Raw genomic sequence first — 27911 nt, forward strand, 5'->3', positions numbered from 1 at the left:
TAATTAGAAAAGCGAGCGAAAAGTGCATTAAAAATAATCGTTGGGCAAAAACCTTTGGAGCGCGAGAGAGCGCGCTAAAACGAACGAGAGCTTAACTTGGCTTACAGATGCGAGCCAAATCCAATTTTAATGTGTGGCCAAAACCGTTGGGAACAGAGTGGAACGTGTGGCATGCGCCCAGCCACAAAGGCCACAAATGCCAAAACAAAACCAAAGCCAAGTTGAAAGCGAATTGATATAACCAAAACGAGAAGAAGAAGCGGGAGCAGAAACTCGACCAGAAACTTAAACCAGCCAAGATAAATGATAAGGCCAATGAGTTGGCAAGATAAGACAGCCAGGAATGGTAGAGAGAGAGAGAGAGAGCGCGTTCAGCTGCTATCCTTCTTGGCCAAGCAATTCGCTCGCTTCAGTTCGAACTAATGAATGCGAAATTAAAAAGTACTGAGAGCAAGAAAGAGAGAGAGGGGGTGGTGGTTGAGGCGTGTGTCTTGCCGGAAACGTAACGGAAATAAAATAAATTATAGAACCACAATCCAATATAGCCACAATCATTCGCAAGAAGTTAGTTTGTTTTGCCTGCAAGACACAGAACACTCAACTACTTTGCTATACACACTACACTACACACATCCAACACACACACACTCTAGCAATTAATGCTTTAATTCGATTGCCTGGCAGATGCGTTCGCTTTGAACATGTTATTGACCTGGCAAAGCAGCCTCAAGATGTGTTTGCTGCCTGTCCCCGCTGTCTGTCTTTCTGTCTCGACTTTGGCTTGAGTTGGGTTTGCCTTGGCTTCAGAGCTCTGCCTGGCTTGTTTGGGTTGGTGTTTTGAGCCTTATCGGAGCTGTGGCCATCTTCATCTCCATCTCCGTCTCCATCACCAACGCCATCGGCATCGGGAGTCGTCTGGTGGTCGTCATCACATCTCGTTTTTAGCTCTCGTTTAGCCACTCGTAGTTTATGTTGCCATGATTTTCATCATCTACTAAATGTTTTTCTTGGCTTTCAAGTTCTTCTTGTTCTTGCCACTGCCATACATATGTGTGTGTCTCTCGCTCGCTCTCACTCGCTCTGTCTCTTTCGTTTGGCCAGCTGGTTTTGCCATTTTGTCAGTCAAGTCTGTCTCTCTCTTTATACAACATACACAAGTATATCCACTGCTGCTCTTTGGCTTTTGTAACTTGTTAGTTTTCTTTAGTGCCCTCCACAAGTTCTGTTTGACTCTCCTCCCGCCCCTCCTCGCGCTCTACATCTTTCTTTGCTTGTCGCACCGTTGGACGCTTCATGTTCCTGTCTTGTTTTCCTATTAAGTCAAGAATTTTTATAGCATTTAGTTGGAAAAGCTCAACATATTTTTACCCCTCCTCCTCCACTCTGTCTCTCCCACCTCCCTCCAGTCTTCCTCCATTCCATGCTAGAGATATGTACGTACGCATAACTCGTGCCTGCTGTCAGCGCATTTGAGCTATGAGCTCTTGTGGTTTTTGCTTTGGCTTTTTATTAGTTTCTTGTTTGGTTTTGTTCTTTCTATACCGTCTCTTCACTCCCCTCTACTTCTCTGTGTCGAAAGTGGTTTAGGGTCCCCCTTATCCCTTGGTCAGCTTGGTGACCATGCAAAAGGCCGAGCCCCATTTCAGCCTAACTAGTTACTAAATTGAGCGCATAAACTAAAACAACTACAACACAGAAAAAAATACATATATACCGTATATTGTATATGGCTAGCAGATGAAAAAGGAAACTAGCAGCTCATAAATTACAGGAAGAGTAGAGAAGCTCAAGCACAAATAAACAAGTGAGTGTGTTTGTAATTGTGATTGTGTTTAGCAAGCACATTAACAAAGTCTATTAAACAATTGAAGACATCGAGTGGCAACAACTTCAAATGAATTGCCCGCCGATAAGCAGCAGCAGCTGAGCTAAGCATAGTTTACACATAAATAAATAATACGAGTTAAACGGACAAACAATAATAAACAACGAATATGCGATTCATACAGGAAGCAAACAATTATATTCAAAGAATGCAGAGGAGCAAAATGTGGCTATTAAAAGTATAGATTAAAGGTTGACCACACAAAATGACTAACCTAATTTAAGAGTTAATCGATATTGTTGTTCCGTTTTAAATGGCTTTTGATGCTTATCAAATAGATCATTTAACTTTGAATTGAACTATCAACAGCAAAAAATCTCAATAAAAAGCGTTAAAGTATTTACTTTAGTACACACTTCTATGCCAGACAAAAAAATAAAAAATAACCGAAATAAAAATCAAAAGAGTTTTCAATTTGCAGCGCACAACAAAAGATAAAATAGTACGAAGCCAAATAAACATTTGCACGTACAACGAGAAAGAGCGAGAGAGAGAGAGAGAGGAAAGAGAGGAGTGAGATGGCAAGCTAAAGCTAAAAAGATTTTCTATCTAAAGTAAATTTTTTGATTTCGATACGTTTAAAGTGCTTTTATGGGATCACTTTGTGTGCTGCTGTTTTTTCTGAATTTCTCAATTTCGATTGTTTTTTTTTTCCATCTGAATTTTTTTTTTGTTTTTGGCTCATATGTAAATGAAATGTGGCCAGACTTTTACTGATAAACGCTGAAAATGTTTATTATACTCGAAATTTTTATTAGCTGCAGATATGCCAGATACAAATAGAGACAACAACACACAGCAATAGATTTGAATCAAGATACATAGATACAATTTTCGGGAGCTGTGTTCGACAATGGTTTTTGTGGCCAAATAAAATGAAATCAGAGCATTTTGTGCCGGCCACAGCAAATATTTGGCCCCAAAAATGATTTATGAAATGTTGTGCAGGTTTTATGTTTTTTGTTTTTTTTGTTTTTTGCTTTCCAACCCACAAAAACATATGTGAAACACGAGTCGGAGTCCATCGAGTGTAAACAAAAGTGCAAAATTCTCTCCCTCTCAACGATGTGGCACAATTGCGTTGCAAGTTTATTTTTATGCCACAATTTGTGGCAAATCAATGAAAAGTTTTCGACAAACTAATTTTATGCGCTCCACTGCAGGCTCTTTTGCTTTTTTCTGTTGTCTGTTCTCAGTTCTGTTCTGTTTCTCGACCATGTTTAAAGCATAAACAATTTTCCAGCAACAGGAGGCGGGACAGCAAGGAGGGGCGGGCGTTGCAATCAAAGCTGCCCCAAATTAATTTAAAAAGGCAGCACAACAGACAGATACAGAGAGAGAGAGAGAGAAAAAGAAATGTATAAAACTTCTTGGCGCGCTATTTAAACAACACAAATTTCTGTAAATTGTCTGGCTGGAATTTTAATGGTAAACAAAACGAATGAAATGAACTGGGCGAGGAGGGGGCGTGCCGGGATAGAGGCTGGGCCATCAACAACTTCCACCATTTGGCAGAGGCTGCTTTAAATAGGCAGCCAAATTATTGACAAACTTTTTTCCCCCCAAATTTTTTTTTTTTTGTATACTTTACTCTCTATGCCACACATGGAAGCCAGACGAGGTGAAGAAGGAGAGGGGGCAGAGAGAGAAGTGTGCAAGGAAGTTGTGGAGCCTGGGCACATGCAGGCCACAAACGATGTCATTAGTGTTGGCATTTGCTTTGTTGTTGCTGCTACTATTTGCACAGCAAACCTAACGCGAAGAGCGAGGGGCAGAGGCGGGGTCGACGGCGGGGGCAGGGGCAAAAAGTAACAGCCGTGCCGGGCAAAACTTTTGCTTTTATTTATTTACTTGCCCGCGCGGCGTTCAGGCTCAGGCCAACAAGAGCAAAATAAAAAAAAATAGCTAAATGAAAGCACAATTAACAACAAAACCGAAGCTGCTAATACACTAACAAGACTAACAAGAAGTTTTATCAAACTAAATAATAAATGTAGAAGTCAATGTTTGAAGTTAACTACCAAGAAATAAGCACAAAATGCAGTTTAAAATCTTCTAAAGGTTGTTGTCTCTTGTTAACTACAAATCACATTTAATATGCCGTTGACTCCTTTGGCAAAGTGTATGATAAAAATGGGCCAAGCGACTTTGCAGAGTCTGAACTAGATGGCAAAAAAAAAGAGAGGAGCAAAAAAAAATTGCGAAATAGGAAAACAGAATGAAAACTCGGGCAACACGTAAAGCAAATTTTTGAATGGCGTAATTTTCCAGCGAAACGAGACGTGTAGATTTGCCAGCAGAGAGCGAGACAGCATGTGTCGACAGACAGAGATAGAGAGAGAGAGAGGAGGCTGTGAGTTGAGTTGCAGATGGAAGCAATCGCTGAAACGGTTGAAACAGTTGAGCAATTGCAGCTACAGCCAGCAAATTTTGATGCTTTGTTTAACTTTCATTGGGATGCATGAAAGGCAAAAAGAGACAGAGAGAGAGAGAGAGAGAGCGAGAGGGGAGATGGCTATAAACTGTAGCAGGGCATTAGGCGCAAAACGGAATTACTTGCAGAAAATAAAACAAATAAAACAAGTAAAAGTTTTCGACGTGCCCCAAGAGAGAGAGAGGGAGAGAGAGAGGGACAAAGAGAGAGCGAGAGTCCTGATAAGAGAAAGCAACCATTGCCACTTTTGCAGCTTCACTTCCCTTGGTTCTGCTCCTGCTGTGTGAATTGCTTTCCCTATGTCTATAATAAACTCAATTCGCTTTTCAATTTTTCGGAGCCCACCAAATGCGAGAGAAGAAGACGACGACGTCGCTGCTTTTTAGCCTGGCCAAAAGCAAGGCACAGCAGTAAGTGGCATTGTCTTGGCAACTGGCGCGACAGCGTCTTTTGACCTAAATAATTAAATTCCGTTGAAGGGCACATGGTCGACTAAAACAGAGACTGAGACTGAGGATAGAGTACAGAAGACAGAAGACAGACGGAGGCTGGTTGGCTTGGCTTGGCAAAGGGAAACTTTGCTTTTAGCGACAAGAAGTTGTCCCGGGTCGCTAGTCCCACGAGTCCTTGAGTCAAAGTTGTCCCCAAGTGCAGCTGCTGCTCCTTTTCCTGCTGCAGCAACAACAACAACATCAAGAAGAAGAAGAAGAAGAAGCAGAAGAAGAAGAGCAACAGCAGGAGTGCATTTCATTAAATTTCATGTTAAATTAATTTGCCCCATTGCAATCGCAAGCGAAACAACCGACGAAGACGAAGCAAAGCACTTTATGCAGATTTCATAGCCTTTGTAAATATTTAGTTAATTTCAAGAGATTTTACCCCTGCTTTTTGCGACATAGAAGAAGCACTCACTTCAATTGCTTCACAAGTGCATATAGCGATTGTCAGTCAGTCAGTCAGTCAGTCAATAAGTTAGTCATTCAGTTCAGTTCAGTTGTTCAAGTTGAGTCAAACTTTGCATAAGAACAACACAAGCGTTAGGATGCTCGAGAATTTGTGTGTTGAGTGTTTGTGTGTGACCTCAGGTGACAGCTTGATTACTCTCAGCACTTAGAGAACACCTGCTAACTGCTTAAATCTTAACTGGTTACGCTCTACGCACTTGCTTGCTGCTTTCACTTCATCACGAACTGAAGAGCCCAAAAAATATAGTATTTGACAAGCTCTCAACTATTTAACTAATCTGTGAAAAGTTATGTTTAATTTATTGAACTGTTTTACAATGAAATTAGAGAAGGATTTTTAACAAAAATATTGAATTTATGAGAAGCGCAAAAGTGATATTTATTGGGTATTGAGAAAATCTCTACCAAATAAACAAGAGAGCTCCTCATTTTTAATGAAAGCAAAAAATATACCGTACCTAAAATATACCGTAAAAAATACTAAACTGTTTCAAACACAATATATCAGTTAGACAGTGCGGTGTTATATTTCTAAAATATACCACAAAAATACTAAAATATACCAAAGTGTATATTTGGTATATTGATAAAGACAAAGAGTAAAAATATACCAAATATTAAAATATACCGCAGACAATATTTGGTATATTGAATAGTACTATATTCAAAGTACAAAATATACCAAATTGACAGCCAAAGCTACTGAAACTCGCAAAAATTAAGAGTTTTTTCCCATTTTAAATAACATACAATTTGTATCTGATAGCTGTAGATTCCTAAATAAATTATGCCAATTTTGTTTCGTATTTCTTTCCACATTCACTGACTAGCTTTCTATATCACGTTTTTGTTTTAATTTGAAAGTTTTCTATATTTCATCTTTAACGTTTTATAATTGATATGCATTGCACATTCTAAACAGATTTTATTAATATTCCTAGAATATAACTCTACGGAATTTATTTGGAATTTCTTTTGCTATTCAGAAAGCTAACTATAAACCATTCTCCGTATCACAATCTTCTTGATTTAATTTGAAAGTTTTGTAATTGAATTTGAAATGAAACATACAACATCTGTGGCTTAACTATTCAAATCTGAACCAAACATTTCAATTCTTGTGCCGTATTGTATATTTTTCAAAGTTTCATTTGCATTTGTTTTCGGTTTTTGGTTTGACAATGTTGCAACTAGCTGATGCTACTGCTACTTCTACTGATGGTGTGCTGCATAACTCAGGGCACTTGCAACCAGTCGATGATGAACTCAATCATCATCATCTGAGTCAGCGTCATGTGTGGCAGCCAGAGGCCAACCTGCAGCATCATCATGATCATCATCAGCAGCAGCAGCAGCAGCAGTAGCAGTAGCATCAGCAACATCAGCCAGTGCCAACAATAAAAACACATCACTGACTGTTCGCCCCGTTGGCTGATGTTTTTGTTATGGCAGCAGCAGCAACAGCAACAGCAGCAGCTGCCCCCTAGCGGCACTCAAGCAAGAGCCGCCGCCACCCAATGCTCAAACCCTGCCCCAAGCGGCGTCAGCTGCTGTTTTATAGTCACCACACCGCCCTCGCCCCGCCCCGCCCTCGCTTGGCCCAGCTTGTTATTGTAGTAGTCGTGGTTGTTGTTGTTGTTGTTGTAAGTCAAGTTGAAGCTGCAGTAAATGTAAACAATGCAAACAGAAATGGCAACAACAACAACAGAAGCAACAGCAGTAGCGAGCATCAAAAGCCGCTCGCCAGCAGGCAAAATGTAAATAAAATTTTTTTTAAATTAACTCGCAGCCACGTGGCAAGCAGCAAGCACACCCAGCTGCCCCTTTGCCCCTTTCCCCAGCCCCCACCCCGCCCGCTTTTCCCTTTCCTGTGCTGCGCTGCAGCTGCAGGAAATGTATCTACATATGTAACGTACAATATTCAAGATTGTTGTTCATATTGCTGCCAGGGACGAGTTCTCTTTGGTTTTTATTGTTGTTGTTGTTGTTGTTGCAGTTACTGCTGTCGGGTTGCCATTTTAGCTTTTGTAACTTGTTCCATTTGTTCAGCACTTTTGCTGTAGTTTTCACTGCCTGCACAACACCAACAGCAACAGCAGCATCATCATTCGCAATGCATTTTCTTTTTGGCTTTTCCTTTTCGCCAGCATCGCATCCACACGAGAGCAGAGAAAACTCTCGGTACAGCATCCTTCTTCTTCGCTGCTTCGTTTGCTAGTTGCAGCAGCAGCAGGTTTCGTTCTGCCACATTTGCCGCTTTTTATTTACTCGCTGTGAGCACCACTCGCATCAGTTGAGCACTATAGTTGGCTCTATAGTCGCTATATAGCCAGTACTTATGTCCAATGCAAGCGAATAGCATCGCGAAGGCCAAACACGAGTCTGAAACTGCAACTGCAACTGCTGACAATTGATGAAGCAGCAGCCAAAGAGTTGAATGTGCTGTTGCATGCAACTTGCCAGCAGAGATGGCAGAGAAATTAAAGAGCAACACTAGATGAGCAAAGAACTGTTTCATAAATTTTGCGAAATATGATACAACAATGTGTTACATTCTTTTAATATTTTCCATTCTTTTTCTTATATTTGAACACGAATTTAAATAACAACTTCTTAGCAAATCAAGCAACCAGTTAAATTGTATTGCCATCATTATAAACAATTCCATAATATTCCTTAAATTTTTGCCAAATCTCACCTTTCTTTTCTACACTGAACAGCAAATTCTAATCAAATCAAGCAGCCAAATAATGCAACATTAAGATATAAATATATTCATTAAATCTCTCCTCTAAACTGATTCAGATGCAGATAACTTTTTAATAAATTCTTTTTAATATCATCCAGGCATTTTCATCATATTTGAACACTGATTTAAGTAACAATTTCTTAGCAAATCAAGCGTTGATAAAGCGTGTTGTCAATATTATAAACGATTTCAAAAAACTCCTAAAATGTTTCCCATATCTCATCTTCCTTTATTCCCTTTTCGATACTAATTTAAACAGCAACTTCTAAGCAAACATATTTATTAAATCACTCCTGTATATCAACTTCTTTTATCCCATTTCTAAACTAATTCAGACAATAACTTCTTTACGAAAAAAGCAGCTTCATAAAGTGTATTGCCAATTCGTTGCAATCCTTCAACTTTTATCTCATTTTATGCGTTTTTCTATTGCAGCAGAAGCATCTCCGGCTGTTACACTGAGCGGGGCACAGTGCACAGTTCAGTTGCCACAAGCAACATGTGTGCCGTTAAATTTTACAACGCCAACTTGCCTCACAAATAGGTTCTCCCCCTCTTTAAGCCGTTTTTCCGTTGCTGCCCGCACGGTTAATGCAATTCTTTAGCAGCATAACAAATTGATGTGTAGACATTGATGCGATGCACTTTTAACCCTCCCCCTGCACATATTTATTTTATATTATTCTTATATGGATGTATGGAAAATATATATTTATAATGTGCATTCGATATTTACGCAAATAATAAAGTTGAAAATGAGTTTATATATAAGTTTTAATTAGGCGGCAATTGCTGGGGCCACAGCAACAAATTCAAATGCAATTATAATTAAGCAATTTACAAACTGAATATGCAAATGAAAACAGGAAACAAATTGTGGATGCCAACCAACCGATAATTGAATGCAAAACTATACCCTGTAAACGGCAAATCAAAGTGATTTGACTAAATAAGAATGTGATAGTAAAAACTGTAAATTGCAATACTAATTTCACTTGATAAAATATCATATTTCTTATTTATATTCCCAACTAAATCTTTATTCTAATCTCAACTTTAACTTGACTTTCTAAATACCCCATTTGAAGAATGTGTTTTGCAAACAGAACTGACATAAAAATAAGTCAACCATATATTATAAATATTTTATGAAGAATGTTTTACATGAACTTTCCAAATTCATTTAACATTTATCGCTGGATGCGTTAAGCCAATGTCAGACACACTCCACAACAGCAACAGCAACAACAACAACAGCAACCAGCAAGAAAAATAATAGAAAAGCGCATTCAATTGATAGAATAAACTTTGCTTGGCGAAACCAAACACAAAATTCATTGAAAACAAACACAAAACAAGCGCCAAATGAACAATAACAACAACAACAACAACAACAATTCCAGTAAATAAATATAAAATTTTGAACAATTGATGTCGAGTTGAGTTCAGTTCAGCTTGCAACAAACACACATTTATCGACGACTGTTTACACATTTTTCCACTTCAGAAGTGTGAAAAGTTTTGTGAAATGGACTTATTATAACATTATTATAAAGATTATTGCTGGCAAACAGACTCGTCGCCTGGGTTATTGATCCTCTGTGACCTGTGACCCCACACGGCCGCCTGTCTAGGGAATTCATTAATCTTTCATTCAACTGCGAAGTATTGAAAGTTGGTTTTTTTTTTTTTGAGAGAAAAAGAAAAAGTAAATATAATTTGTAAAGTTTCAAATTTAATAATTCACATAAAGGTTAATGACCTGAGAGTTATTCTAAAGAATTTAATACAGTCAAGTGAATTCAATTTTCAACAAGAAAGAAAGCTAAGGTCGAGTGTGCTCGGCTGAGAGATACTCGCTACGAATTGTGAATAAAATCAAAACAGTGCGGTATTTATTTTAAAATATACCAAACTGAAATACCGCAAGAGTACTTAAAAATATACCAAATGATATATTTGGTATATTAATATAGTACTACAAAATATACCCTAGGGTTCAAAATATACCAGATTGTCAATAATATACCAGTTACTAAAAGTCGTAGTAAGTTGACGTTTTTCCCTAGACAAAAGTATTTCTTAAATAACTTATATTTCTCCAATATGGTAGAAATATAAGTTATTTAAGAAATACTTTTGTTCAGGGAAAAACGTCACGAAAAATGTAAACATAGCATACTTTTAAGCACATTTGCGTTTAAAATTCTAGCATGAAAAGCATTTTTATTTTGAATTTATTTTCCAATAAGTAATATGGCATTGAATTTAAATAGAAATCTTTCTGGGTATTTGTGTATTTTCGATACTCAAACAAAGATTTTTAAAAAAATCAAAGAGATATTTTCCAGCTAAGATTTCAATCATTTCCTGCACGTTTCGTTTAAACACAGTTCTCGGTGAATTCAAGCCATTTTGCGGCATGTTTCACAGCTCAATTCACAAGTAAACATTGACAGCACCGATGGAAAACCAAAAGAAGAGCTGTGTTAGGGTCAGTTTTACATGAAGGGGATCAGTTTTATAGAGGGGCGAACTATGCATTATTCGTATGCGTGCTTGTTTAGTACACTTTAGCAGTGTGTTTTTTTTTGCACATGCCGTCAAGCTGCGCAATTTGTTAGTCGAATCTGTGGCAAGTCCCACAGCTCTTGACTCCGTTTCATTAGTCAACTGGCAAATTGGCGAGTCAGTCACAAAAATTTTGCAAAAACCCAAACGCAACGCTACCAAAAAAAAAAGGAAATATACAAAACTTGTGTGTGTAATTCTATGTTGCCGAAATTTGAATGAGGATGGAGGGAGGAGAAAGAGAAGTTTCAGCGTTATAAGCGCATATTTGCTATATTGAGAGTCAAATGTGGCAACAAATTTCTGTAAATAAAAATGTGCATGCGGCTTGTGCAAATTTGTGCACATTGCGCAAATTGTATTGCGTCGCCGTAGAGAATCCTTGCAACAGGATGAGGCACAGTTGCAGCAGCAACATAGAGCACACAAACGTGCTTCTCTATACTCTTCTCCTCTGCTTGTCGTCTGTGCTCTCGCTCTCTCTATGCCAAAGTCAAACAAATGTGCTAAAATTAGCATTTTGACATTTCAATTTTGAATATTATTGACATGTTTATGTGGCAGGGATGAAAGAGATGAGAGAGGCGGGGAGGCAGCTCCAAAATATTTGGTTATTTGTTCAATTTGCATGGCACCGAAAACCGGTTTCATTGATTCACAAAATTTACTTTAATTAGCAGTCGAAATGATGCCCAGCACAGCACAGCGACGCGTGCTCTTTGCGAACATGTTGCTGTGGGAGTTGGAGCGAGGGTGTGGAGGCGTGGCAGCTGGCAGTTTGTTTAGTTTATTGAAACAATGCTGAATCATTGTGAGCACGTCGCATGCAACAGCTACAGCAGCAGCAATTGTGAGGCAGGCAACGAACGCGTGCGCTCTGTGTTTGCACTCTGTTGACATCGACATCATAATCAATAGCAGCAGCAATAGCAACAACTTCATCATCACCATCATTATCTCAACAAATTCATCATTATACTTAGTCAGGCAACAACACCATGACAAACAACGGACAAACAAAAACAACAATAGAGCCAGAAACGGGGGCCATGACTAACAATGCAAAGTTTGTCATTGGCTTGATGCATTAATTTATGCCAATGTATGAATGCGCATATGTGTGTGTGTGTGGGAGTGTGTGTGAACTGTCAGTGAACAGTAGCTCACTCTTATTATAGACATTCTTCCCACTCTCTTGCTGCCTTTTCTTAGCTGGTTTTTTGCATTTCTCACATTGTTAAGATCGTCAGTCATACTTATTCATCTTTGTTAAATATTTTTTTATTTCTTGGAAAGTTTTGCCTTTTTGTGTATAGTCACTGAATCATCAAATACATTGACTTCTCTTTAAATAATTATATAAAGTTGATACTCTTTAAATTTCTCCGCTTCTTTACTTTATTTCCTAACTTCATTTATTGATTTAACATTTTCGCTATCTCGCAATACTCTGTTTTCATGATACTATCTTTCAAATATTTGTATTTTAGCTTGCCTACTCTTTAAGCACATTTTGATGTAAAACAGTCCTCGTTCCTTTCTATCACTAGTTCATCCCACTTCACTTCACCTCGCTTCATTTGCTCCCATTTCATGGGCACTTTAAGTAGCCTTGACTTGTGCCCGTTGCCCGTTGAATTCCTCGAGGCGTCAATTAAGCCAAAGTCTTTCTCTAATCGCACTCAGCTGCCTTGAGACCAGGTATAAACGCAAATTAGTTCCAGCACCCTCCTACACTTCACTCTTGACTCGAAGCGAGCATCGCTAATGTGCATAATTATTGTATTTCAATTAATTTGCTTATCACAAAAGGCGAATGCTTAATGCCTAATGCGAGAGAGAGCTTTCTCAGTGTTTCAGTTGTGAATGCGGAATGCGTGTGTTGAGCTGTTGTTATCGACGTTTCCATTTCCATTTTCGTAAATGTGTATATGTATGTGTGTGTGTGTGCTTTATTTCCTGACTGTAGACTGAATGGCTAATGACGAATGTCCTGGGCAACATGCGACATGTGTACCGCAAATTCGACCCTCGAACTGACCTCAGCACGCAATGCGCACCTCTTGAAGCGTTAAAGTGTGGGCGTATCTTCATTTTCTTTTCTTTTCTTATTTTTTGCTCCTTTGATTCCTGCTGTTTGAATCTTTAGAATGTGCCAAACGGAATGCGGAACCCAAAAATCCACCCAGATATCATTTGCCTTGTTGCCCCGAGGCCAATGCACGATTATGCGTTGTGTGTGTGTGGGAACGAACCGAATGTTGTCGGGAAAACATCCTTTTGTCTCGCAACTTCGACGCAGGACTTAAGCTTCGGCTCTGGTTCTGGTTCTGGCTGAGCTGCCATAATGTGGCCAAATGTGTAGCCAAACAATAAATGAAAATTGTGTGCAATTGTCGTGCCTTTCAAACCCAAAACTTCCTCTGCTCCCTACTCCCTATCATATATATTTAAGTCGAAAGTATAGAGGAGAGAGAGAAAGTACTATAGACACGTTGCAAGTTTGTTGTCATTGTCGGTTCGTCGGTTGCTGCTCATTTTGTTTGGTACTTATTGTTTTGTTTACCCTGTAAGGCTTTAGTAAAGTGTGAGTAGCATGTGCTAATAATACTTTTTGAGGTAAGATTCGTTACTCTCTCTTTTACAGCGTATCTTATGGCTGTCCCCAACATTCGATATTGCTCCGCAGCATCTGCTCGAAACTTGTTGTTATTGTTGTTGAGCAACTTCCATTTTGAGTTGCTTGCGTGTCTCGTTATCCTTTTTATTTGAAGTTTGCTTAATGCCAAGTAAATAGTAGCCACACACACACACACGCAAATACTCCCTAATAGAGGAAGAGAGTCTGGTATGAAGATTGGCTTTAGGTTAGAGGGTTTTTCCGGCCATTGTTTCACTTTTGTCTTGCCACAAATGGCAGACACTATGCGACGTGGCGCGTGCAGATGGATAATGGTCTAGAGGGGTGAGGAGGGGTGAAAGGGTGGCAGCATGGTTGCAGGAGAGAGCCTTCTTGGCTCATTTCATGGCTTGTTGCCGGCTATTTTGCCGTATTATTGGCGTTAAGTTGCCTGTTACCTATGAACCCTGCCCGGATCTCTAGCCAACAACTTGCTACAAGAGTTCTACTCTGACTTCGAGTTCGACTCTGGCTCCTCGCTGGACTCTTATCCTGGTCGCATTATCATCATCATCTTCAATTTAATGCGTGGCAGACGACGACGACGACGACGACCGAGGACACTCGACAATTTCTGTTGCTCCTCCTGCTGTTGCTTTTTTTTCTAGTCGGTTGTATTGTTGTTGCGCTTTGTTTTTGCGGCTTGCTCTTCCTTTGCACTCACTTCCTGCCATTTGCCAGTGGCTCTCCTATTTTTTTTCTCGTTCTTCTTCTACTCTGCTGCTATTGCTCCTCTCGTTGTAGTTAATGTTGTTGTTGCTGTTGTTGTCTGTACTCCATGTAATGCCACTTTATATGCCGCAGTTGATGCCTTTAGAGGCTTTTGTGTTTACGCCATGTTAAGCCTTGGAATCCCTAATGCCAGAGGACATCGCCAATCTCTTTCCTCTCTTACGTCTCCTCACCCTCCTCCCTCCGATTGGCACATGTGTATTGGCATTTGCTTCGTTGATTTTACCCACAACATGTGCTCTGCCTATTTGCCTAGTTGGCCTGTTGTCTCCCACTCTCCCTCTCCCGCACTCTCCTGCTGCCTATGTTTGTGCTGGTGTTAAGGTTCAAACATGGCGCAAGGTCGTTTCAACCAACCGAAGCGGACAACATTTACATTTACATTTCCATCTGCATCTCCATCTCTATCTCCATCTCACTTCTCACATCGCACCACATCGCATATCGCCCTTTCCATTTACATCTCCATCTCCATGCGGAACGTGCCCGGGCTGCCTTTTTATGCATGATCTCATCGGTGACTGGCATCAGAGGGCACTTGCGACAGAGCTTCGACATTTTCCCCACCCTCTTTCCCTCCGTTCCGTTGCCTCGGGCTTATCCCTGCTATCTGAGTTGAGCTCGCCTTTTAAGGCAGGCCAGACAAAAGTTAATTGCCTGACATTAAACTATGAAAATGATAGGCGCCACAGCACACACACACACATACACTCTACATGCCACATCGCTGTTCCCTGCGGAGCACATGTCCTGCGGGCTGTGCATTCCCAATATTGTTGTGTCTCACTGTAAAATTTTCTTGCTAAGCTTCGCGTCGCTTAAGCGCCTTTAAATCGTACAACACCAAAGAAAAGAAAAACATTTGACAGCAATGACAACAACAAGCAGCTAGCTGCTAGTAGCAGAGCATTGCCAGCATGTCGGCTTAGAATCAAATCTAAAGTCAGGCAGGCAAAAACCCCATTTTGGCCCGCATCCGCAACCTGCAGCAATCCAACACAATCCGGCTATATGGCAATCCTTGCCAGCAGCTGTCTGTTGCTTGCCCGCTTTACCTTGCTGCCTTGGCTTCGACTTCGCTCCAGCGCCAGGTGAGATCCGATTAGGCTCATCAACAGCAAGCCAAGCCACGTTGAAAAACACGCGATTTGCCGCAACACAAAAATCCTCAACTTGGCGCTGCGCGAGGGCAGCCCAATAAATTAGCGACCTTCCCCAATCCCCATTCCATTCCGGGCGTATTCTACGTCTTTTGGCCCTGGGGCACAATCGAATAAAGACAGCCGAATAGATGAGGGAGCGTGTGGCAGTAGACTAGGGATTGCCCTCGAAGCAATTGAGGTTGTGCTTGGGTATAATATAAATATCTACAACTAAATAAAGCAAAGCCAAGAGCTCATACTCGGTGGCAAGTAATTGTATAGCAAATATACAACTGAATAAATAGCTGGCATTATTGTCAAATTCAGCTGATTTCAGATCAATTTCAATTGACAGGCAGCCAGCAAAACGTTTAAGCATAAGAGATAAAAGAGAAATGTAATAGCAAAAAGTGCTTTAAATTAACTGAAAACTAAATTATGTGTCAGCAAAACGTTTACGAATGCAGCTCAAAGTAGAACAGACAAAAGCTACATTGTAAGTTAGTAAAACGTTTACGAATAAAGTGCAAAACAGAATACACAAAATAACACTCTATTAACACTTTAAATTGAATTGTCATTCTTCCTATATCTGGTCCTCAGAAAACTTAACGGTAATTGTACGAAAGCAGCACAAAGAAGAATAGGCAAGAGCGCGTTATGTCACCACTTTGAAATCAATTGACATTCTCCTCTTTCGACTTTCTCGATAACTTAGCTATAAATTAAATTATCAGTCAGTAAAACGTTTACGAATGGAGCACAAAGCAGAATATGTAAACTCGCGCTCTGTCAACACTTAGAAACTTTAATAAAAGAAACATACGATTACCGCAAAGTCACTTCACATCCTCCCATTTCTTTCCCTCCACAAAATTCTTCCCTTCACCAATTTCTCAAAACTTCACCCTATTCTTCTAGCTCGCTACCAAAACTTATTCCTTATCATTTTGTGGTTATTAACAGACGATTATTAAGATTTTCCAATGTTGCTGGCAATTTACAGCGCCGCCTTTTTGGCATGACTTATTAGAAGTGATTTAGAAGGAAGACAAAGAGAAAACGAAGAATGGGAAGAGGTCAGGTGAAGGCAACGCGTTTGCCATCAGACTGTCAGCGAATGACGGAGTTGATGGAGGTAGCAGGCAAAAAGAGGCATCGTGTCGAGCGCTGATTAATTTGTAGGTGTCAATTGGGCAGGGCCTAAGTGAATTTTTATTGCGGCCCGTAAATCAGACTAGCGAAAAAGGCAACAACTGTTAAATTGATGAAAAGCTGTGGACAGGAAATGAGGTAAAACGATAACGCTTAACGGGTGGTAAATGTTTTCTGATTTTCTGTTGAACTTAACAATTAAATTGTTTTTGATTTAATTTGCCAGGCAAATGCTGGCCAAATGCTGTTGACTATGCAAACAAAACTCCACTAGACGACCGACATGGGGTCGAAAAGCATTGACGTTGATATAGTGTAGATGTGTGTGTGTGTTGGTGTGGAAGGAGTGTGTGTGTTGGCCCGCACAAGAGACAACCACAAATGCTGCATGTCCTGCTGGACTCTGTGAACTGTGGCCAGGATTTTGCTTTTGATCAACTCCCGAGGCTTGCTTAAAAACGCATTACGTTCGGCTCCAAGCAGCAAGCTCTGACTTGACCGCAAGTGGAAAATCCTTTGGCACACACACACACACACTCTCACACACATACATATACGTATTGAATTTAGCTCTTGTGCAACCCTTTAATAGTGGGTGCTATTTGCCCAGAGCTCTTCCTTCCTCGCTGCTTCCCCCTTCTCAGCAATTACTTGCAAAGCGACTCTGCGGTTGCCTTTGTCATCGTCTTTGCATCTTTTGCAGCATTCCGCTTTTGTGCTTGAGCCAAATGCAAATTTGTTATTTATCTGTCAGTAATCCCCTCTTGGTTTGCCACCCTCTATGTGATTTTTCTTTCAGTTTTCTGTGCCACACCCGCTGGGCAATTAATAAGCATTACAATTACAAATCACCGCGTTTACATTGCGGTTGCACTCCAAGCAAAATATTTCTAATTAAACAAACTAAACCCACAGCAACAACGAATTAAATTTGTATATACCTATAAGCGAACAAAAAAAAATAATATATTACATTTAATGCGGTCAATAAATGCAAATGAGCGTGGGCGTGGCAAAGGTTTTGTTTTAATTAAACCGCCACCGTCGAATCATTATGAATTGCCTTCATTCATTCAGTCATACATCTACTCATTCATTCATTTATACTCCTATCTGCTTCAATTAGTTCAATCTAATGTGTGGGCGCACTGAGGGGGCGTGGCAGATGCTCTAAAAGAGTTATGCACGAAACGGCGGCTAATTAGCGACATTTATGCGACAGGTCAGACATTTGTCGTTACGCTGTGTTTACGCTTTGGCTTATATGGCCATTGCGCATACGACACGTGGGACGACTGCGTGTTGGCGTTGGCTCTTGAAGTTAACGTGGCTTAATTACAACAACGCATTTCAGCTAACAACTTGAAGTAAATTAATAATTTGAATGCCCGAGGAAATGGTTCAAAGTGGATTACAGACAAGCATTTAAGCTGAAGAAGTTTCTTTTTTTTTTGGGGCACCCACACATTCGAAAAACAAAAGAAGCTGCTGTTCAGTTCTTAAGAAAGGTCAATGACAAGTTTGACTTCAAAGCACACACAACTTGAATGTTTAGATAAGCAAAGAATTGCAATTAAAAACTCGTATTAAAAGCTGTTGTAATACTCAAGTTGAACCCTCAATTTATGGCAGCTAATGATTGGTTTCGCGCTCTGCTCGTGCAGTCAATCAATCAATGCGCTCATTTCTGCATTGCATGCAAACGCAATTAGTGTGGACATGAACCCAACGTTGGGTTCTAGTACCGATTGCCCGTTGCCTGCTAATTACCATATATGTAGGTACTATATATATGCATATATGCGATGTTCTTGCGGTTTTGTGTTTGAATTAATTACGCATTTGCTGGCTGACCTCAGTTTTTGTTGTCGTTGATGTTGTTACTATTGTGCCTCAGCTGTGTAGTTGGCTTGTTGCAATTGCCAGCTTTTGGATTTTATTTGGATTTTGATTAGCTCTAATAGCGCCACGCAAATGGCAGCCAGAGGCAGAAACAGAGTCAGCAACGTTGATCGTACACGCAGCGTTTAGCTGCCACTTGTTGCAACAACAACAGTTCTATCAACCACAGACATGTTGGGAGTGTGGCACATAAATTTCTATTCTAATTACTTCTGTTCAGTCAGCAGGTCAACAACGTCAGCAGCTTCAGTTAATTTATGTGAACGTTTGGCTTTACGAAAAGATATAAATGATTACCCACACACACACACATATGGATCTATATCCAACACACACACACACTATATTTCTGTAGTTACTTGGGGAGCCAACTAAATGACCGCCGTTGTTGCCCTGTGACATTGGCAGCAATTTTAACAACATTTGAACAAATGTGTTTGCATTTCTCGCCACGACTCGTTGCAAGCATGACGAATGCGAATGCGAATACAAATGGGCTGTGGCGGGGTCTTGTCTAGCCACTTGATTATGCAGCTATCTAGTTTTGTTTGGCCATTGTAATTTTCAGTGCCACGCTAATTACACGTTCCCCCACACTAAGCACGGAGGTCAACTACGAGAGCAAACTGCCAACGCCTTTTTTCCACTAGCGAAAACTCTAATGAATAGCGGCGACAATTGCAAAAGAGGGAAAGATGCTGTTGCAGTGGACAATTAGTTCAAGTTTTTTATATTTAGCTGCAATTGCAAGCAGAAATTCGCGGGCAAATGTCAAAGGAGTTGAGTGCGACGCTGTCGCAAATTAATGAAGCGAAGCAAGGAAAGGAAAGTTATGCCAAATGAACCAAAGAGAAAACTATTAAAGTGGTAAGGAAACAAGTAAGAAAGCGTAAGTCGAGTATGCTCAACTGTTAGATACCAGTTACCCATTTTAAATTAAAGCTAAACAGTGAGGGATTATTCTTAGAATATATCAAATGAATATACCACAAATACTAGAATATACCAAGGGCTATAAATGGTATATTAATATAGTACTTCATTCAAAATGTGTCACAGAGTATAAGTGTTTGCTTAAAGGAATGGAAAAATTGTGAATGGGAGTTTTAAATACAATCAACTGCAAGATTGTTTGAATTTCCAAGTTGAAGTAACAACAAAATTATATGCCAAATTGTCCTAAGAGAAAAATTCTTAAGTTGCACAGAAATGAAGAAATTGAAGTGAGATTTTTAAAGAGTAATTGCTGCATGATTGATTAAATTTTAAAGTTTAAGAAATAAGTAAAATATTTAATGATATTCCTAAAAGTTGTCTTCTATTTAAGGTCAGCAATTCAAGTAGAAAAGAAAAATGTTATACTGGAAGATTGATTAAGTTTTTCGGTTAATGAAATAATGAAATCTAATATAGGTAAAAATGTATTCTAAGTGCTAAGTTGTGGAAAAATTTTCAAGGATATTCTCAAAAAAGTTGTCTCCTATTTAATTTCTCTATTTCAAGTATTTCTAGTTTTATATAGTTTGATTTATGTCCCCGCACTTTAAATAATAGTAAATTCAAGCGCTACTCACAGTTGACATTCAAGGTGGCTGTCGCCTCCAGGCGTTTGCCCTCGTTCATGGCTCGATTGCGCACCACACACTTGTATTTGGCGCCATCGTCCTCGCGACGCGGTGTAATCAAGAGTGTGGCATTTGTGGGCTGATCCTTGGTGCCACCGCGCAACACTGTCGCTGGCAGCGGCGCATTTGAACCCTCGCGATACCAGCTAAATATATATTTATGTTACTCGAAACTGAATGTGAAAATAAAGTGAGAAGAAGAGACTTACGTTATGGTGGGATCTGGTGAACCGCCAATGCTGCTACAGGTCAACTCCATGGGTTTATCCTCGGTGGCGACGGCAATGCTGCCGGGTGAGATGACCGGCGGATGCGGGGGTGTGAGGACGGTGAGATTATGGAACTCCTGATGCACATCGGCACCGGTGCCTTTGGCCTTGATGCGGCACTCGAAGCGTCCGTTGTCCCGATTGTAGGACACATTCTTGATCTGCAGATCGTAAATGCCACGCTCCGGTTGAAAGTCGAGTCTGTGAAACAAAAACGCAAAGCAATTGAGAAAATTCAATAAATATAATTTCATAAGAGTTTCACATATCAATTTATGCAAGGCAATTGAATATTGAAATTCAATTTGCGATTTATTTTATTTAAAAACTTGGGAGCCAATGTCGCCTGCTGCCCCCTTTGATATCCCATCACTAATTGTGCTAATATTGAGTTTTCAGTTCAGCATCCAGCAGCGAGAAGAGTGTGAGTTTTCACATCCTTGCCCTGCAGGTGGTTCAACTTTAAATGTTTCGCAATATAAATAAATACAAAATGTTAATATTTGTCCAGCATGAGAGGGCGACAACACGGAGAAAAACGAGACGAGACGAGGCGTGGGTCGTGTCACAGCAACATAAATAAAATCAACGTTCAATAAATGTTTGCATATTTTCCTAGACGATGACTTCGATTGACGATAACGATGACAACCAGCCAGCTTGCTGTAAAGCCAGGAGAAGGAGAAGAAATCGAAGGGGAGCCTTGTGTATTGCCAGACGTTAGCAACCGAATGGCAAATAAAATGTCAACATTTTTGTGCAAATTCTTGTTGGCTTGAAGAGCTTTTTCCCAATTTAATTGCCAAACCCACAAAAATTTAACTTCATCGCAACAATTTTAATTGTAAATTTTTGCAATTTTTGTTAATTGAATTTCTATATTTGCTAAACGCTTCAAAAATACAACATTTTCTTGTGGCTCACAATCAATACGAAATTGAATTAAACACAATTACACACACAGCACAGAGCAAAACGTATTTGATGTATTTCTTTGGTTTTCTTGGCGTTGAGCAGCCACTTCCGCTTACACACCCACACACAGAAAGAGCCTATTATAATATTCTGTGGAAAATTAGGAAAATATTTCACGCCTGCTCTCTCTTTGCATTTGCAGGCATCAGCAGTAATGTGTTGAATAATCAAATGGAATTACGTAATTTAAGCGCCATAAAGTAGGCAACATATTGCACATGTCTCGCTGGCAGCTTCCGATTCCGATTGAATAGAAACAGAAGAAGCTCAGAATCGAGAGCATTTTACTTATACTTCATTTATTTAAAAGTAATATTTGTGAAGCGGAAATGGTTATTATGCTTTGGTTACTTCTGTGGCCTTGATATGAATTGGTAAAGTAAATTGAACAACGAATACTCTACGAATTTGTTTGACATTCATTCAAAAGTAAATCTTACACTTCATTAATATATCATGTCATATTTAATTTTAGTCTGTATTTTGTATTACAATATTTCTTATATGCTTCATAGAGTATTCCATCTTCGGCATATCAGAGTCAAGTGTCTTGTTGTCCTGCTGATTGCTTGCTAACATTTTTGGAGTATTTTGCTAGGACACTGATTATTTTGTCGTTGTCCTGGACAACTACTGAAAATTGATGCGTCTCTCTCTCTGAAGCTGTTATACACTTCGCTGACTGCTCAAATGGTCAAATGTCGATAGCCCATGGACAGCAACGTCGACTTTGACAGAGACTACGCAGCAGTTTATTAAATTGGTAAACAAGATGTTGCGTCTCCCCCTCTTCTCCCAGTCTCTAAGTCTATTTTGAGCACATTGAAGTTCATTTGTCAAGCATCGTTAGAACATTTCGAAATGAAGCACACCGAACAGATGGCAATGAGAAGGACACTAAAGGACACACTCTCTCTCTCACTCATAATATTTCATCTCATTTGGCGTCTAGACGCATTTATGGATTTAATTGACAATTCATTCAGCTGCGGCCAGCTGGTTTTCCCTGTGGCTGCGGCGAGTCCTTCAGCCCTTTTGCTAATTGCTATAAACCGCTAAAAACACGCGTCAGCGCAAAAGTATTTAATTAAGCAACAGCAGCAGAGAGAATAATCGTAGCTAAACACAACTATGGCTGTAGTTTTTCTCTGAATGAAATTCACGAAAATGAAATGCAGAAACCAAAGCACAGACAGCGACAATGACCCAAAAAAAAACACAGAGAATAGAAAAAGCGGAAACCAGCAAAATAAAAAAAGCGAAATAATAGTAACCGAGCAAATTGACTGAATTCTCTGCAGACTCTGCTGGGTTCTTTATCGTCCTGCGTCTACTAGTTGAATTTTTTATTATTATTTTTCTATTTGCAGCAGCAGCAGCAGGACTCGCTGCTCTCGCTTTCGGGCTCGAGTTCAGTTCAGGCTTCAGCGGCTCGGCCGGAGCTGCTCATTTGCAGCCTGAGCTTGGGGACCCGGACATTCAACGCGTTGTGTGTTGTCCTTTTTATAAACCTACCTAGTACATACTCTACTATATATATGTATAAGCGGGGAGACGGAAAAAAGTGCAAATTATAAAAACTGCTGGCAAAGCGCAGTTCTCCACTCATCGCCTGCCACTTGGGAACGCGAATCTTTCGACGGCGGCGACGGCAGCGAATGCAGAAGCTCCCAAATACCGAAATGAAAAAAAAGAAGGCAGAGAGAATGCTTTAAGCATTAAAAAGGCGCGCGTGTCGCACGTCCTTGAGCGCCAAAGGCTCCTGCGGGATTTGTAGTTGTTCGTGATTCTTCCCCACTCGCTCTCTCTCTCTCTGTCTCTCTTTCTTTCTCTTATTACTGCATACCTTTCTCTCTTGTTGTTGCTGTAATTTTCAAGTATGCCACATTGCTGGCGGCTCTGTTGCCTGTCTGCGATTTGGATTTTTGTCGTTGTCCTTGTTTTTGTTGGGACACGGATTCGTTTACGGGATTCCAATGCATCCCATATTCCCCATTTGCCGCTCCTCTCTCCTTCGACTCCCTCGCAAACTAAATGGTAATGCGGCCATTGCCGCAGCCAATTATTTGCTATTGGGGAATTCCTGCACATGTAAACGCCGCAATTTTTGTCTACTTTTATACTTTAAAATTCATGTTCTTCCCGCCAGCAGAATCTTTGTTGATAACAGACTTTTTTGTTAGATTTCTCATCGATATCTTTGCCAATTTGTATACCCGCTACCCATAGGGTAGAAATGTATGTGACAGGGTGAAGGATGGTTTGGCTGACAATCTGATATATTTTTAAAATATACCGAACTATTATTCATCAAAAATACTAAAAATATACCAAAGGGTGCATTTGATATATTGATAAAATATTACATTCAAAATATACCGAACTATTATTCCACAAAAATACTAAAAATATACCAAAGGGTGTAGTTGATATATTGATATAGTACTACATTCGAAATATACCGTTTTAAATGTAATATATTCATATATATACTAAAATATACCAAATGTTATATTTGGTATATTGATAAAATACTAAAGTACTACATTAATATACCAAATATAGTCTTCAGTACACATTATTTTTAGTATTTTTGCGGTATATTAATTTGGTATATTCTAAAATGAATACCGCACTGTTTTAGTCTTATTCAAAAATTGGATGCCGGTATTCTAAAGTCAAGTACTCTCCACTTCTTACTTGTTTTTGTGGCTGTTAGTGCCGCGTTTTCGTTGGTCGGAATTGTCCTTGGCAACATGACTTGCATTCTTAAATGCCCTGGCAGCAGTCTGCGGCGTATCGCGCTGCCTGTGTCTGCCTCGTTAAATGAAATGTTTAACGATATATTAGCTGCAGGCTCTGCGCTTCTCTCTTCTTTTGGACATCTTCTGGTTCTTAATTCTGTTATGCCATTTCGGCATTTCGATGACCCCGTCGACGAACGAACGAACAACAACAAATTTTGCAGTATTTTCACTTTTGCAGCAACAGCACAGCAGCACAGATACAATTTTTTGTTGTAGCTTGTTAGCTTTCGACGGCAATTGCAGTAAAAAAAATGTATTTTACAATTTGCCTGGGAACTGTGCCGCGACGTCTAGCGATTTTGCTTTGCGCTTTTTATTTCTATTTGTTGTTTGTTGATTTGCTTTTATTGTTCCACACACATAGAATCACACAATAGTCATGGTGGCATTTCATTTGGCAAGCAAGCAAACGTTCGCTGCATTTTGTGGCCTCGACTGGGCACTTAAAATTTATGCCTTGCCACATAAAGAAGCAGCTGAGCTGTGTCCTGACGAGCAAGGAGTGTGATTGCCACAGTGGAGAGTGCAGAGTGCTCGGAGTTCCGAGTGAATGGGAAGAGAGCGAGCGCAACATTAAAAAACAGGCCGCCACATTGGGCCGCGCCGGAAGCGGAAGTCGAGGCACGAAGCAAATAAAAATACAATTGCAAATGGCGCGCGCGAGCGAGTAATGAAAATGAAACATAAACAACCACAACACACAACACACACACATATGTATGTGTGAAAGTAAGTGTGTACCTCATAATTGTGTGAATGTTTAACACGCGTCGGCATTGACATTAAGGATTAAGCATATGAAACATATGAGCACAGAGCTCCGTTCTCTCTGGGCTTGACCAACACATCGACTCGTTTAAATTGCCAAGAACTTGATTTTAATTAAGTTGCCAGTTGGCAGTCGACAGTCGGTGAGCACACATAAATCCCATTATCCACATGTGTCTGTGTGTGTGAGACATTTAATTAACTTAACAAATGGCATCGCAACACTTGCATAACACAGGTTGAGCATTAAAAGGCAACGAGATGGCAAAAGATACAGCAAGCAATTGCCGAGATTTCCGCTTTCAATTTTTATGGCATCATCTATGTATACATATGTTGTATATAGTTTATAGTTAACTGTAGTTTGTTGACTTACCTATAGCCGGAACTCAACTGCACTTCACCGATGGCCACGTTGTCAAATTGCGCCGGATTCGATATCGAACGCGTCCAGAAGAATGAGAAATCATTTGCTTCATATTTCTCGGTGAAACGACACTTCAACACAAGATCTGCATTCTCACGTGTGTCAATGGACTCGTCGCCCAGACAGCTGCTGCTCAGCGTTACCAGGACTGCAAAAGAGGAAGAAAAAAAATAGGAAAATTATAAATTTAATTACAACTTTTTGCACAGGGGAAAGAAGCCGACAAAAATGTTGCTGAAATATGAAACTAGTTACAAATTCGTTTGTTATTTACAAATAAATAAAACTCGTTGAGTAAAGGTAGCTAAAGAACATTTTTGCAAATATGTATATATATAAAAAGAGAAAAATATATTTTGTAAACATGTAATAAATCCTCAATTTAACTATTTAAATTGTATGCTTTTTAGCCAACTCACAAATTTATATTATGCACAGTTTTGGGGGGAAACTTTTTGATGTGCGCCACACAAAAGATGGACAACTTTTCATTTTTATGCAGCAACATAAGAAGCTTTTCCCTCCATCCAAAATAATTTTGTTGTCACCGAAATATTTATTTAATTTTTAATAAACCAATATAGGTAAGCTTCGAAACTTGTCAATGCCATAAAGGTAGAGAAGAGACGACAGACAAGTCGTGAGTGTGACGATAAAAATAAAGAAATAAATAAACAATTTTCTGGCGAAAAACTTTTTCATATGCTTAGCCATCTTTTTCTTCCATAGACGCGTTAGTCCTTCACATTAAATGCAAAAAAAAAAAACAGAAAGCAAAGAAAAGCGGAGCGAAGGAAGGAAATACGAAATCAAACGACAAACTTCTGAGTACCAAACACTCGACATAGGTGCGTCGTTTTACGTCTGGCTTCCTTTTTTTGTTAGATGGCAATGCGGAGGAAAAGGCATTACTTTTACTTTGCTGCGTAAATTTCAAGTTGAATTTATGGCCGCTTTATATTTGGCATCAAATATGCATGAGCCAGCGTTTAAGCCAGTTCCCTTACCAATTTTCGCAGTAACAGTAACAAAACGAACGAACGAAAGGCGGCAGCGGCTGGGGTAATAAATTTGTGCATTTGCCGGCTGGCTGTCTCCGCCATGTGCTAAATTTAAAGATTGTTTCAATTGGGTGGCAAAACAGACAGAGAGAGAGATACATAGAGCGTGCCTGCTTGAGGGGTTTTTCCTCTTTTGCATTCAAAGTCGCATTCACATTCGCATTAGTCCCAATAATCGTTAAAATCCAAAAGTTATGCGACGACGCGAGCCCATGAAAAGCGCATTAAAATTAATTTGACAGTCGTCTGGCAGCGTCTTAGCGAATTGTATCTAAGTAACAAGCGAGCCAAAGAAAAAGGTGGCAACTCTGACAGCGACAACAACAAGTGAAAGAGATATCTCTTCTATTCTCTTCTCTTCCCTCTCCATCTTGGTTTTGCTTTAGCATCACTTCTCATTGCTGCCCTACGAATTTATGTCAAAAGTTTTGTGTGCCACATAAAATTGTGCGCTCTGCCACTTTTTTGGCCCATTCATTTATTCTCTGCTGGCTGCCATTAAAGTTACTTTTTGGCGCTGACGCTGGCGTTGACGCTGACGCCAACGTTGACGCTGGCCTCGTTGACGCTGAACTGAACTCAACTGAGCTGCGTTCACGTTGCGTTTGTTCCTTTTCACGTCGTCTGTCAACGCATTTCGCTGCTCATTTCGCTTGACTGCCCCGGCCTCTCTGTCCTGGGCGCCTCACTTTATGTCCTGCACTGTCCTCCATTTCGCAGTTGCGTTTCTAATTAAAACTTTGAAGTCAGTTTCTTCGTTGTCGTCGTCGTCGTCCAGGCGTCCATTCGGTTGCACTTAGGCAAATTGCCAGAATTACAACTTGGAAGAAGCTTCTGCATTCGCATATCAACGCTTGTTCTCGTTGCTTTTGGCACTCGCCATGTTGCCTCTCTTCTCTCTCTCTCTCTCGTGATTTATTGCGAATGCAGATAATGGACATTCGTGAATCAATACTCGTTGCTCTTTGACAGCTATTGAAATCACTTGTTGATTGCTTGATTTATTATCCGCTAACCAAGTAAATTTACGTTTTTTACTCGTTATTGAACACTCGCTGCATCAGTTTGTACTTGTTACTTATCAATCTTTATTTGTTACTACTCGTTTACTGTTATTAATATCTAATACTTTCAAAACTGTTTGTACTCGTTATTGGACACTCGCTGTGTTCGTTCGTACTCGTTGCTTAGTACTCGCTGCATCCGTTTGTGCTTGTTGCTTATCGTTATTCATTACTACTCATTTTTTATTACCCAAATTTAAGACATTTCTGAAACCTTTTTGAGTCGTTTTTAAACACTCGCTGTAGCACTTCAAACTCGTCATTTATCCTACTGTTAATTGTTGACATGACAGGCTTCTTATCACTCATATTCTCGCTGCTTGTTACACGACAATATTTTCTCCGTTCCAAGCCTTGTTTGTCTTGTTTTTCCCGCCTCTCTCTCTCTCTCTCTCTTACAACCCTAATGTAATTCATTATTCAATTGACTGATTACGCATACGCCACGATTATCCGTGCACAAATATTTACATGGATAAAAACAATAGGACAAACATTACATTACGCCGCAGTCGCAGTCACATTCGTAGCAGGAGCAGCAACGTTTGCGCATACATTTCGCGGCTGACTGCAGTTTGGCATGTCAATATTGGCATATGCAAAAATGCTGGCTGGCAATGCGCCTCAAACGATATCAATTTCCCATTAATTGACATGTACACAACATAAAGCGATACCGAATGCCAGCCAGCCAGACAGC

At 39.9% G+C, this 27911-nt stretch overlaps 1 protein-coding gene across 1 annotated transcript in view; it reads right to left on the reverse strand.

The window, feature by feature from the left end:
* LOC132784252 (cell adhesion molecule Dscam2) overlaps positions 1-27911 on the reverse strand; it is a 124271-nt gene that overhangs the window by 26010 nt on the left and 70350 nt on the right. Inside the window, exons 2-4 of the mRNA XM_060789743.1 lie at positions 25036-25234; positions 20050-20310; positions 19790-19986 (exon numbers count right to left, since the gene is read on the reverse strand). Of these exons, the coding sequence (XP_060645726.1) occupies positions 19790-19986; positions 20050-20310; positions 25036-25234 (657 nt within the window). The remainder of the gene's footprint in view (positions 1-19789; positions 19987-20049; positions 20311-25035; positions 25235-27911) is intronic.

This window comes from Drosophila nasuta, chromosome 2L (assembly GCF_023558535.2).
Source record: "Drosophila nasuta strain 15112-1781.00 chromosome 2L, ASM2355853v1, whole genome shotgun sequence".
Lineage (NCBI taxonomy): Eukaryota > Metazoa > Arthropoda > Insecta > Diptera > Drosophilidae > Drosophila > Drosophila nasuta.